This window comes from Suncus etruscus, chromosome 3, assembly GCF_024139225.1.
Source record: "Suncus etruscus isolate mSunEtr1 chromosome 3, mSunEtr1.pri.cur, whole genome shotgun sequence".
Taxonomy (NCBI): domain Eukaryota; kingdom Metazoa; phylum Chordata; class Mammalia; order Eulipotyphla; family Soricidae; genus Suncus; species Suncus etruscus.
In genome coordinates, this window is record NC_064850.1 from 139,780,662 (window position 1) to 139,793,131 (window position 12,470).

Below are 12,470 nucleotides of genomic sequence, written 5' to 3' on the forward strand. Positions count from 1 at the left end.
TCATATAGCCAACCAGAGTTCAATCCCCCATATCCCAGATGGTCCCAAGTTTTTCAGGATTGATTCCTGAGTGCAATTAGGAGTAACCTCTGAGGACACAGGGGCATTGGAGTGATTGACCTCTTGGTGGCTTCAATGTTGTAATGAACGTATTTATACATCTATCAATTCTTTAGTTGAAATTACTTTCAGGGGCCGGAGAGATAGCATGGAGATAAGGTGTTTGCCTTTCATGCAGAAGGGTGGTGGTTCGAATCCCGGCAACCCATATGGTCCCCTGGGCCTTCCAGGGGCGATTTCTGATGATAGGAGTAACCCCTAAGTGCTGCCGGGTGTGACCCAAAAACCAAAAACCAAAACCAAAACAAAAAAAAATTGCTTTTAATTCTTTAATTGAAATTCAGTAATTCTCATTTTAATTTTCTGAGAAATCCATACTTTCCCCCACAGTAGCTGCATCATTATACAACCCACCAAAGAGCAAAGTGTTAGGGTGTTCAAAAGAGCAAAGAATATCTCTAGATCCTGGTCAACTTTTTTTGTTTGGATTTCAAGGTATTGCAGTAGAAAAAGAAGCATCACTTAATGGGACTTAGATTTCTCATTCAGAAGATTTCCGACCCCAGGAAATCGGATAACATCCTCCATCTACTGCTCTCACTTACTTTTTGGGAATCACATCTAGTGGGGCCTGGAAAACCATGTGGTGCCATAGATCAGACCTAGTCTTTAGCAGGCAAAGTATGCACACAGGTACTTTAAGCCATCTCACAGGACCATCTATACAGCAGCAATAGACAAGTGTTTACTACCCCTCTTCCTTCCAGGCTGCCCCAGGCACTGACTGGACAAGACAGAATTACAAAATATGATTATTTCTGCTCAATTCTCAACTATTTTATGTGGGGAGGGGCTGCACCTGGTTTTATGTTCAAGGTTTACTCCTGGTTAAGTGTTTAGGGAATCACTCTGGTGGGGCATAGGTGACCATATGTGGTGCTAGGAATCAAACCAAGATCTCCACTGAATGCAAGGAAAGTGTCACACCTGCTGTACTACCTCTCCCGCCCTTCCGAACTCTTTCAAAAAAAAAAAAAAAAAGATCTTGAGGCTTTTAATTGGCCTAAGTTTTTTTCTGAGTAGCTCCATACTTCAAGCTTTTCCTGGTCAATTCCTTCTTTTTTCATCAGTGTCAGACCAAAATATAGTTCACTTCTTAAAAATAAAGACTACTACTAAGTATTTGTATCCTTTAAAGATTCACAGTCCATCAGACTTATGGGTGAAAAAATTACCCCTGAGACATTGAAAGTCTAAGAGAAATTTTTATTTCTTGTTCCAATTTACTAAAACTTAAAAATATTCCATGTAATCAGGAAAACCTAAACAGGAAAATATAACATTAGTACTGTCCAATCCTTTGGGAAATCCCAGTAAGTTTTAAAAGACCAGAGAAATGTATACATGTATATATAAAACTAACCACTGATGGGCCAGAGTGATAGTATAGTGGGTAGGGCACTTGCTTTGCAATAGCCAACCTGGGTTTGATCCCTGGCAGCCCATGATTCCCCAAGCCCACCAGGAGCGATTCCTGAGTACAGAACCAGGAGTAACCCCTGAGCATTTCTGAGTCTGATCAAAAACAAAAACAATAGCAAAAAAAGTACAACCAAAAAACCCACAAACAATTTATAATTTTGCCACTCAGAGGACTTCTACTTTCTATACTTAGGAATTCAAGTATAGAAAGAAACTTTGTGGAGCTAAGGTACCAGTGATAGTATCTCACTCAACATGACTGCATAGGTATTAAAGTTAAATATTCCTTTGAGACCTCAGGTCATTTGACGAATAGATCTGATTGCAATTTTATACCCTAAGCAGCATAGTATACATGTGCCTGAAGGAAATATCTTTTGTGTGTGTTTGTGTGAGTTGGGGAGGAATATGAATAAGGGGAAAGTTAACAACCACATCAATGATGTTATGATTCTGCTGTCGTTGGTAATACAGAAACATATACTGTCTTCGTGTTCAAAGTCTTCATAGGAATTTCTTCTGTAATTTCTAGGATGGAAAGAATTAAACATTAGTTACCTATGTAGTTAGGAATTTTGGTCTTATCATAAGACTTTTGCCATGTTTTATCATCTACCCTTACCATCAGTTTGAGTTTCACTCAGAAACAGCTTCAGCTTCCTGTTCCGAAGGCCGAACACCTTGGCCACTTCATATAGGAGACCTTGATACGTGAGTCCATTCTGTCCAAGTGGGTTTTCCAACAGAAGTGTACCCACTGTCCCCATTAAGCACTCTACAGAAAAAAACACTGGATTCAATTGTAATCACTGAATTCCTAATAGCAATGGTGCAAGTGGTCAGCATTATGAGCAGGTTGAAGGTTTTGTTTCTCAGGACACACCTGAGCAGTGCTCGCTCAGGGCTTACTAATGGGGCCTAGGGACCACATGGGGTTGTGGGTCTCCAAGCCAGGTGTAAAGCAAACACTTTACTCACTATACTATCTCTATAACCCTGGTATTCAAAGCTTTGAAAACTAGCAATGGGTACAGAGCAGTGGGGCTGGTACAGTCTCTGCACAAAAATTAGCCTTTATCATCACAGAGATGAAATTAAAAGAAAAAAAAAGAAATGCCAATTGGCCTAAAAGTACAAAAGCTTGGGGACTAGAGATACTCCGTATATTGTCGGGTGAGTAGCCTGAATATCTCAGGAAGACTCACACAAGAACTGGTCAAGACTTAGGTAAGAGGGGCCTGAGCAGTGGTGGCACAGCGATAGGGCATTTGCCTTGAATGCAGTTGACCTAGGACGGACCACAATTCGATCCCCCAGTGTTCCATATTGTCCCCCAAGTCAGGAGTAACCCCTGAGTGTCACCAGGTGTGCCCCCTCCCCAAAAATAACTCAGATGTGTGCAATTTTCATAATAATGTCCAAGGAAGGGAAGGGCAAAATAAAATTGTAAGTATTTTGTCATCTAAAAACAATTCAGCTTTGGGGCCAGAGCATTAGCACAGTGGGAAGGGCCACTTGCCTTGCCTGTGGTCAACTGGGTTTAATCCCCGGCATCCCATATGTTTCCCTGAGCCTACATGGGGTAATTTCTGAACAAAGAACTAGGAGTAACCTTTGAGAGCCACCAAGTATGGCCCAAATCCCCCCTCCAAGAAACCAAAACAAAAGAAACAAACCAACCAAAAAAATTAGCTTCATTTATCTGGTTTGTTTTTTGTTTGGGAGGGGGTCTGTTTTGTTTTTCTGTTTTGCCAAGAATTGAGCCAGGATCTCAAATCTGCCAGCATATGCTCTTCCACTAAGCTATATCCCTGGTCCATTTATCTGTAACTTTGACTTAATCACTTTATCCCATTTCCTGATCCTGCCAGTTGTATGCCTGCATGAAACCTCAAAAGGAGAGAGTCCATCTGCCATTCATAGCATGAGCTTGTCTATATTTGAAACCATTCCCACAAATGGGTTGGGGAATCCACATAAATCAAAGTAAGTGAACAATCAAGGAAACCCAGGCAGCAGGCCGCAGTGGGCACTGGCATAGCTGGGCAGGACGCACCTTGCGGGTCTGTGTTCAGGAGCTGCAGGTTGATGTACTGACAGAGAAGAGTGCTGGGGCTCTTAGCCACAGAGGGAGCTGCTCCAGCTGTCACGCTAAGGGTTTTCCCACTCAGACTGAGTAAATTGGTTTGGTTTTGTAGTTCTGTAAAAGGAGACAAAATAAAACCCCTCTTTCAGGGCTATGAGAGCTGAAGTCACCTTGACTAATTACAACTCCCCCCCCCCCCACCCCGGTGACGCTCAGGGGTTACTCCTGGCTATGCGCTCAGAAGTCGCTCCTGGCTTGGGGGACCATCCTAGCTTGGGGGACCATATGGGACGCTGTGGGATTGAACCGCAGTCCGTCCAAGGCTAGCGCTGGCATGGCAGGCACCTTACCTCTAGCGCCACTGCCCGGCCCCAACTAATTACATCTTGATGACCTGCCTTCTGCAGTAAGTTCAGGATCCAAGTTCTGAGGTGAAAGGGTTGTCAAAGCTCAACTCCGAGTGGTGGGGAAGATGATATTCATCTTGTTTTACAATCATAGTCAAGCTTACAATATTGAAAATTTGGATTTGGCAAGATACAGACACTGTCTTAATGAAATTAAAATTCATCAGGAAGGGGCCAGAGAGATAGCATGGAGGTAAGGCATTTGCCTTGCATGCAGAAGGTCATTGATTTGAATCCTGGCATCCCATATGGTCCCCCGAGCCTGCCAGGAGCAATTTCTGAGTGTAGAGACAGGAGTAACCCTGAGCACTGCCAGGTGAGACTCAAAAACAAAAACAAAAAAATAAATTTTAAGGGGCTAGAGCAATGGTCCTCAAATTATGGCCCGTGGGCCACATATTGTATTTGTATCTGTTTTGTTTCTTCATTGCAAAATAAGATATATGCAGTGTGCATAAGAATTCATTCATAAGTTTTGTTTTTACTATAGTCAGACCCTCCAATGGTCTGAGGGACATTGAACTGGCCCCCTGTTTAAAAAGTCTGAGGACCCCTGGGCTAGAGAGATGGCATGGAGGTGGGGCATTTGCCTTGCATGCAAAGGGTTGGTGGTTCGAATCCCAGCATCCCTTATAGTCCCCGGAGCCTGCCATGAGTGATTTCTGAGCGTGGAGCTAGGGTAACCCCTAAGCGTGACGAGGTGTGATCCAAAAACCAAAACCAAAACCAAAAAAAAAAAAACAACAACAAAAAAAACAACACAAAAAACAAAAAAAAAACAACAAAAAAAACAACAACAAAACAAATAAAATTCATCAGGGACTCCAGACACTACCATGTACCACATGATTAGTGGACATGGGTGTACAATTTGCACTTCCTGCTTATTCACTCCTACCACAGAAAAAGCAGGTGTAGCGATAGGGTGGGCAGTTGCTGCTCAGGAGCCTGCTGCTCCTGACTCAAAATCAGGATGATAGCAGAGGTCCTGTACCACAAGAGAGGCAAAGTAAGATCTTCACCAATCAACCTTCTTTCAAAGAAGATAGAACTTTCCATCAAAGACAGAATTTTTAACTTTTCACATACCTGTTTTGCCATGGAAGATGGTAAGCTCTGTATTTTTTATGCCAAAAATGCTAGTAATGGCATTCTTCAGCTTTAACAGGTCTAACCTATTATCACCTTTTGGGTTTTCCAGAAGCAATACTCCACCTAAAATGACAAAAATGTAAGTAAAAAGGAAATTTCAATGAAAAATCAAAGGAAGCAATATGGGACCATGCTCTAATCTACTTCCTTATTTCTGGCAGTGCTGGAGATCAAACTCAAGATCTCACACAGGCAAGAACGTTGCTGCATTCTCTTTCTCTTTATGTGTAGAATCCACATACTTAGTAGAGACTCAAGCAAGCCATGGTAGACAAATTCTAAGGGTGTAACTATCAGGCAAACTACTCAATCCCCTGAGAGTCTAATATTGTTTATCATTATGACCCTGATTTTTTATTGTAATTTCTTTTTTTTTTTTTTTTTTGTTTTTGGGTCACACCCGGCATTGCTCAAGGGTTACTCCTGGCTGTCTGCTCAGAAATAGCTCCTGGCAGGCACGGGGGACACCGGGATTCGAACCAACCACCTTTGGTCCTGGATCGGCTGCTTGCAAGGCAAACGCCGCTGTGCTATCTCTCCGAGCCCTTTATTGTAATTTCTAATCTCACTGTTTGGAGACTTATAAGTTGCAAGAATTCAGTCCAAAATACCATCTGATCATCACCTTAAAAAATATATGTATTGGGGCCGGCGCAGTGGCACTAGAGGTAAGGTGTCTGCCTTGCCAGCACTAGCATAGGATGGATCATGGTTCCATCCCCAGCATCCAATATGGTCCCCTAAGCCAGGAGTGACTTCTGAGCTCATAGCCAGGAGTAACCCCTGAGCGTTACCGGGTGTGGCCCTAAAACCAAATATATATATATATATATGTGTATGTATGTATGTATGTATGTATGTATTGTGGGGCCAAAGTGGTGGTGCAAGCGATAAGGCATCTGCCTTATGCAAGCTAGCCTAGGACGAACTGCAGTTTGATCCCCCCGGCATCCCATATGGTCCCCAAGCCAGGAGCAATTTCTGAGCGCATAGCCAGGAGTAGCCCGAGTGTCACCAGATGTGCCCAAAGACGGGGAAAAAAAAAAAAAAGTATTGGAGCTGGAGCAGTGGTACAAGTAGTAGGGTGCTTGCCTTGTGTGCGCTAACCTAGGATGGACCACAGTTCGATCCCCTGGCGTCCCATATGGTCCCCCAAGCCAGGAATGATTTCTGAGTGCATAGTCAGGAATAACCCCTGATAGATAGATAGAAAACACGGTATTTTCCGGCATATAAGACAATTTTTTTTTTTTTGGTTTTTAGGCCACACCCAACGATGCTCAGGGGTTACTCCTGGCTGTCTGCTCAGAAATAGCTCCTGGCAGGCACGGGGAACCATATGGGACACCAGGATTCGAACCAACCACCTTTGGTTCTGGATCAGCTGCTTGCGAGGCAAATGCCGCTGTGCTATCTCTCCGAGCCCGTAAGACAACTTTTTTTTTTTTTGTGGTTTTTGGGTCACACCCGGCAGTGCTCAGGGGTTACTCCTGGCTTCATGCTCAGAAATTGCTCCTGGCAGGCACGGGGGACCATATGGGACGCGGGGATTTGAACCGATGACCTTCTGCATGAAAGGCAAACGCCTTACCTCCATGCTATCTCTCCGGCCCCTTAAGACAACTTTTTAATCCATGATAAACTTCTTAAAAGTCGGGGGTCGTTTCATACACCAGAGGAGCTGAGTTACCAAGCAATGCATCCCATCCAGCGGCCAGGTGTCATCACTGGTCTGTGGCTTTACTGCTCAGTCCTCTGTTCAGCTTTTATGGGGCACAGGAAGCATTCTGAGTCCCTCTAGCTGTCCTATTAATCACTGCACCCAAGACCTTAGAGGAGCTCCCTCTCCCTGCTCTCAATGTAGATCACAATTAAAAAATCACAGTCACTCACTACAAATGACAAATATGATTGTTGGCACTCCAGTCTAGCTTTAGTAAACATATACTATTAACCTTGAGGGTTCTACTCTTTTTTTGCCTATGTTTTCTTATTTCCATTTGGTGTGCATTAGTCTTATATGGTGAATATAGCCCAAAACCAGTATTTTAACAGGAAAGTAGGGGGTCGTCTCATATGCCCAGTTGTCTTATACACTGGAAAATATGGTATGTATTGAGGCCAGAGAGATAACACAGTGATAGAGCGTTTGCCTTGCATAGGGCTATCCTGGGAGGGACTCGGTTGGATTCCTAGCATCCCATATGGTAACCCAACCAACTTCTTGCTTTTGTGGATTGGACTTTTTTGTATCAAGTCTTTTTTGTTTTGTTTTGTTTTTGGGCCACACCTGGTGATGCTCAGGGGGGCAGCGGGGATCAAACCCAAGTCTATCCTGGGTCATCCGCATGCAAGGCAAATGCCCTACTGCTGTGCACCAAGCCTTTTTTTTTTGCCTTTTTTTTTGGGGGGGGGGTTTACACCCTGCGGCGCTTGGATTACTCCTGGCTCTAGCTCAGAAATCACACCTGGCAGGCTCAGGGACCATATGGGATGCTGGGAATCGAACCCGATCCATCCCGGGTCAGCATGTGCAAGGCAAACGCCTTACAGCTGTGCTGTTGCTCTGGCCCCATTGTATCAAGTCTTAATAAGCCCTGGGCACAGTCAGACATGGTCCAGAATAAAATAAAAAACAGGTTAAGATTTCTCCGTTTTAGGGGCCGGAGAGATAGCATGGAGGTAAGGCGTTTGCCTTTCATGCAGAAGGTCATTGGTTCGAATCCCGGTGTCCCATATGGTCCCCCGTGCCTGCCAGGAGCAATTTCTGAGCATGGAGCCAGGAGTAACCCCTGAGCACAGCCGAGTGTGACCCAAAACACACACACACACACACACACACACACACACACACACACACACACACACAAAAGATTTCTCCATTTTTTGATCACACCTGTCAGTGCTCAAGGAACCCTATGTGGCATGAGGGATTAAAACAGGGCTGGCTGCACAGAAGGCAAGTGCCCTATGTTCTATTCCATCTTTTGAGCCCCTAGGTCAGACACGTTTCGCCTGTGGATATCTAATAGTTCTAACACCATAAAATGAAGACTCCTTAAATGATTTAACTCTTGCTCCTCTCTAATTTTCTTTTCTTTTCTTTTTTGTTTTTGTTTTTGGACCACTGAGCAGAGTTTAGTGGCTCTGCTCTCAGGAATTACTCCTCACCATACTTGAAGTAACATACAAGATACCAGGGACTGAACCTGAATTGATCAGATAGATGCAAGTTAAGTGCCCTACCTGCTACTATTCCTCTGGCTCCAATCAAATGTCTTGATTATATTTTTTCATTAAGATTAAGAACTTAACATTTTCTGGTATAAGTGTTTTCCCATTAAATCTTGGTTGTGCTAGGCATTATGAAACCCAGTTTCTTATCATTTTTGGGGGCACACTCATTTGATGCTCAAGGGTTACTCCTGGCTATACGCTCAGAAATTGCTTCTGGCTTGGGGGGACCATATTGGACGCCGGGGGATCAAACTGCAATCTGTCCTAGGCTAGTGCTTGCAAGGCAGATGTCTTACCTCTAGTGCCACTGCTCCGGCCCTAAACCCTCTATTTTAGCATATTTTCATACTAGTCATATGGCAGAGGACAGGGCAATGTTTTGAGTTTTTTTGGTGAGGGTTTGAGGCCACACCTGGCAGGGCTCAAGGGTTACTCCTGGCTCTGCACTCCGGGATCATTCTTGGCTGTACTGGCTCCCAAAAGTTTGGATCTTTTTAGCCTTCACCTACAGTAAAGTCAGGACTCAGTGTTACAGCTTGGAGAGATGAGAGAGTTCTCATTTTCCTTAAGGCCCCAATGACCATGCCTTAAAAGTAAAATGTCTGATAATTAGTCCCACCTAGCGTTTACATTGGCCTCTGGCAATTGGTGGTACATGAATGGATCTCATTAACAGTTTTTGTGAAGGGTCTGGATGCACAATTGTTGTCTGGGGCCAGAGAAATCCAGGCTCTCTATGTGGCCAAATGAGACAATACTGAACAGAGTCTCCAAACCATGCTGAAAAGATAAGACAAACAGTTTACTGCTTGGTTGTCCTGACATGGTCATGGCAATAGCAGTGTCAGTGTGAGGTTCTGTGGCCCAGGAAGAGTGGAAGTGGGGGATCTCACTGGCTTCTGCTAGTGCATTTTTTTCTGTCCTGTTCAGCAGAAATAGGGCAGTAATTGACTAAATGTTTCTAGGCTTTGTGACGACCCTTCCTCATCCTCCATCTGGAGGAAGTGGAATGTTTTCGGGTATTTCTGTGCTTACTGACACTGTGCATGTGGCTTCAGTGCCACATCTGAGATTCACGAGGCAAAACAAAAAATCCACGGAACTCACTGCTTTTCTGGTGTTGGTCCCAAAGGTCTTAGCTCATTTGCTTCTTCTTTCTTTTTCTAATTCTTCCTGGTTTATTCATATATAACTCCAGGGTACTTGGCTGCATTTTGTGTGAGGAACAGGAAAATATACATTTTCCTAGCCCATGTGTTTAATTGAGCTCATTTTGATTATTTATTTAATTTTGCTTATTTTTGGTTTTTAGGCCATACTCGGTGGAGCTCAGATCTGATTCTTGGCTCTCATCTCAGGGATCATTCCTGGTCGGTCTTGGGAAACCATATGTGGTGCTAGGGATCAAACCTGAGTTGGCTACATCTAAGGCAAGCACCCTACCAGCTGTTCTACTGCTCTAGCCCCAATTGTTCATCTTTTCTTTTCTTTTTTTCCCCTCCCATGCATGGTAGTACTCACAGTGAACTCCTGACTCTAGCGATCACTCCTGGCAAGAAGCAGAGGACCAAACAGAGTGCAGGGGACTGAACCTGGATTGATCATATGCAAGGCAAACACACTACTCATTGTACTATCTCTCTGGTCCCTTAATGATAAATTTTGAAAGAAAAAGTTATCTGATTTTTTTTCTTATACTTGCCTTAAAAAATACCCATAAGTTTAACTTAAAGGAAAAAAAAAGACAAATCATTTGCTCTTACCTTGTTCACTACCATTTGTACAGATGTTCAGATTGACATAGGCACAAGCAGGGCCAGGTGCTGCTGATCCTTGGCTGAGCGTAATTTCCAGGTCAGATCCCTTTAGCTGAACACATGAGAATAATGTGACTGAATGACTCAGCATCTGACCACAACACAGCAACAATTGATTCTCAGGAGAAACGGTGCACTATATACTTGGGACACATTCAATCAGACCCTAAAACAGTCAAGATCTATGCTTTTCCTTTAATATTTTTTTCTGATTACCATGGTTTTTTTTAAAAGGAAAATTATTTTTCCTTTAACATAGCAATATATGTTCACTGTTCAAAAATGTTAAACAGTTCTTAAAAAATATGGCAAATATACAATGAAGTCATCTTTAGCCCCAGCCTGTCTAAATCGTTTCAAATGAAGTAGGATAAACATAAAAACAAATGACTAGAGCAGTGATTAAATGAAATGGAAAAGAATTTCTTCCATGATAAATGTCCAAATGGTGCACTCTGAGCCAATATCTTCTTTATCTTGGTATCAAATTTTCAGTTATATTATAATGTACCAATAGGAAAATGAAGTTGTAATTTTATGTAGTTTTATTGCCATGAAAGTTAACCTCATTTAATATCACCTTTTGTTTCCTTATAATAATTCCCAGATTTCGCAAAACTGACTTTTCTGGTTTAAAACAAAGCAAGTTGAGACAGTGATCTGATCACATTGGTAAATTCTAAGTAACTCCTTCCTATCTTCCCAAGAGAAGTGTGAAGAGAGTTCTACTCTATCTCACTCCTCTTTTGCACATTCACTCTCTAATCTCACCCATTTCCAGCCAGTGACACTTTGGTAGTGAGGACCAAATCTCTCCTGGAGGTTAGACTATCAAGACCTAACATGAAATTTAATCTTCAATCTCTTAAATGGTTTTACCTGCATTTTTTCTTGAATAAGGATTTTATCTGATGTAGGCACTGGATATGGTTTCAAGGGAGCCTTTATGGTAGCAAATATGAACTCTGTGTGGCTTTCAATAACATTATTCAGATAGTTTCCTTCAGACACAGCTTTATAATAAACTGTAACTTCATCAGTTGGAACCAGATTGCACTGACAACACAAAGAAAGAAATGTGAGATGCATCCTGAAAATGAAAACATGGCGCTGTTGAACCTGGGCTGAGGATCCAAGTGGAATCCTGCCCAATCATTTCTCCCCAAAGGCTTTCTTATCAGAGACTCCATTCTCATCTCTCATCTTCTTTTCTACACAGGGAAGAGAGGCTGTTGAGAGTATATAAGGTAAGACTCTTGTCTTTGCATGTGGCCAATCTGGGTTCTATCCCAGAACCACATATGGTCCCTGAGCTCTTCCAGGAGTGACCCCTGAGCACAGTCAGCCTGAGCAAAGTTAGGTGCAGCACAAAAACCAAAACTGAGAGAGATAGTATGGAGGTAAGGCATTTGTCTTGCATGCAGAAGAACAGTGGTTCGAATCCAAGCAACCCATATGGTCCCCCAAGCCTGCCAGGAGCAATTTCTGAGAATGGATCCAGGAGTAACCCCTGAGCGCTGCTGGGTGTGACCCAAAAACCAAAAACCAAACCAAAACAAAACAAAACTGAAATAAAGCTAAACAAAAAGGGCTATCTAGCCATAAGATAATTTTTCCAAACTCTTTAGAAACTGAAAAAGGTCAATGAAGTAAAACAGGATGGCCAAAAGCTTCTGATGACAGAAACAAAAGGTGCCACAAGCAGCTCCCAAGTGAAAAATATCTTTCGTGCAGAACACACTATAAATGGAATTCAGTTAGTGCCTCATCCTTCTAAATGATGATGGTTTACATTAACTGTATTTCCTGCTCCCCCACAAACAAATAAAAATAACCTCCCCCAAACAGTAGCTTGACCAACTGACCTTTTTACGAAGTTTCTGGATCCGATTGATGACTTCCCGAGCCACTCCTTCGTCAACCATTGACTGGTCAGGAGTGACATCTAAGAGAACCAGAGCCTGTGGAAATGAACCAACATGGGCTGGCGACTGCACAGGACAAACTATTCTTTCAGACTCAGCAGAACGCTCTTTAAAAATGAGTACTCAAAAGTTGGTAATAAAGTGTTACTTATTCATACATAGGAGGAAAGTGAATTAAACTTCATTCTTTTATGGCACAGGTCTGACAGGGTGCTGCTCCCAAGATAAGCCCTGAAGCCAGATTTTGTGTCTCCCGTGACTACTTTTCATAGGCAAAGTAAAAACCATCAACTTTCCAAATAAG

At 42.9% G+C, this 12,470-nt stretch overlaps 1 protein-coding gene across 1 annotated transcript in view; it reads right to left on the reverse strand.

Annotated features, from left to right (window-relative positions):
• Nucleotides 1–1,838: 1,838 nt before the first annotated feature.
• The window catches only part of IARS1 (isoleucyl-tRNA synthetase 1), a 55,051-nt gene continuing 44,419 nt past the window's right edge, over nucleotides 1,839–12,470 (reverse strand). The window contains exons 28-34 of the mRNA XM_049769983.1: nucleotides 12,107–12,202; nucleotides 11,121–11,297; nucleotides 10,188–10,293; nucleotides 5,125–5,250; nucleotides 3,599–3,742; nucleotides 2,165–2,317; nucleotides 1,839–2,070 (exon numbers count right to left, since the gene is read on the reverse strand). Coding sequence (XP_049625940.1) covers nucleotides 1,988–2,070; nucleotides 2,165–2,317; nucleotides 3,599–3,742; nucleotides 5,125–5,250; nucleotides 10,188–10,293; nucleotides 11,121–11,297; nucleotides 12,107–12,202 — 885 coding nt within the window. The 3' untranslated portion in view covers nucleotides 1,839–1,987. The remainder of the gene's footprint in view (nucleotides 2,071–2,164; nucleotides 2,318–3,598; nucleotides 3,743–5,124; nucleotides 5,251–10,187; nucleotides 10,294–11,120; nucleotides 11,298–12,106; nucleotides 12,203–12,470) is intronic.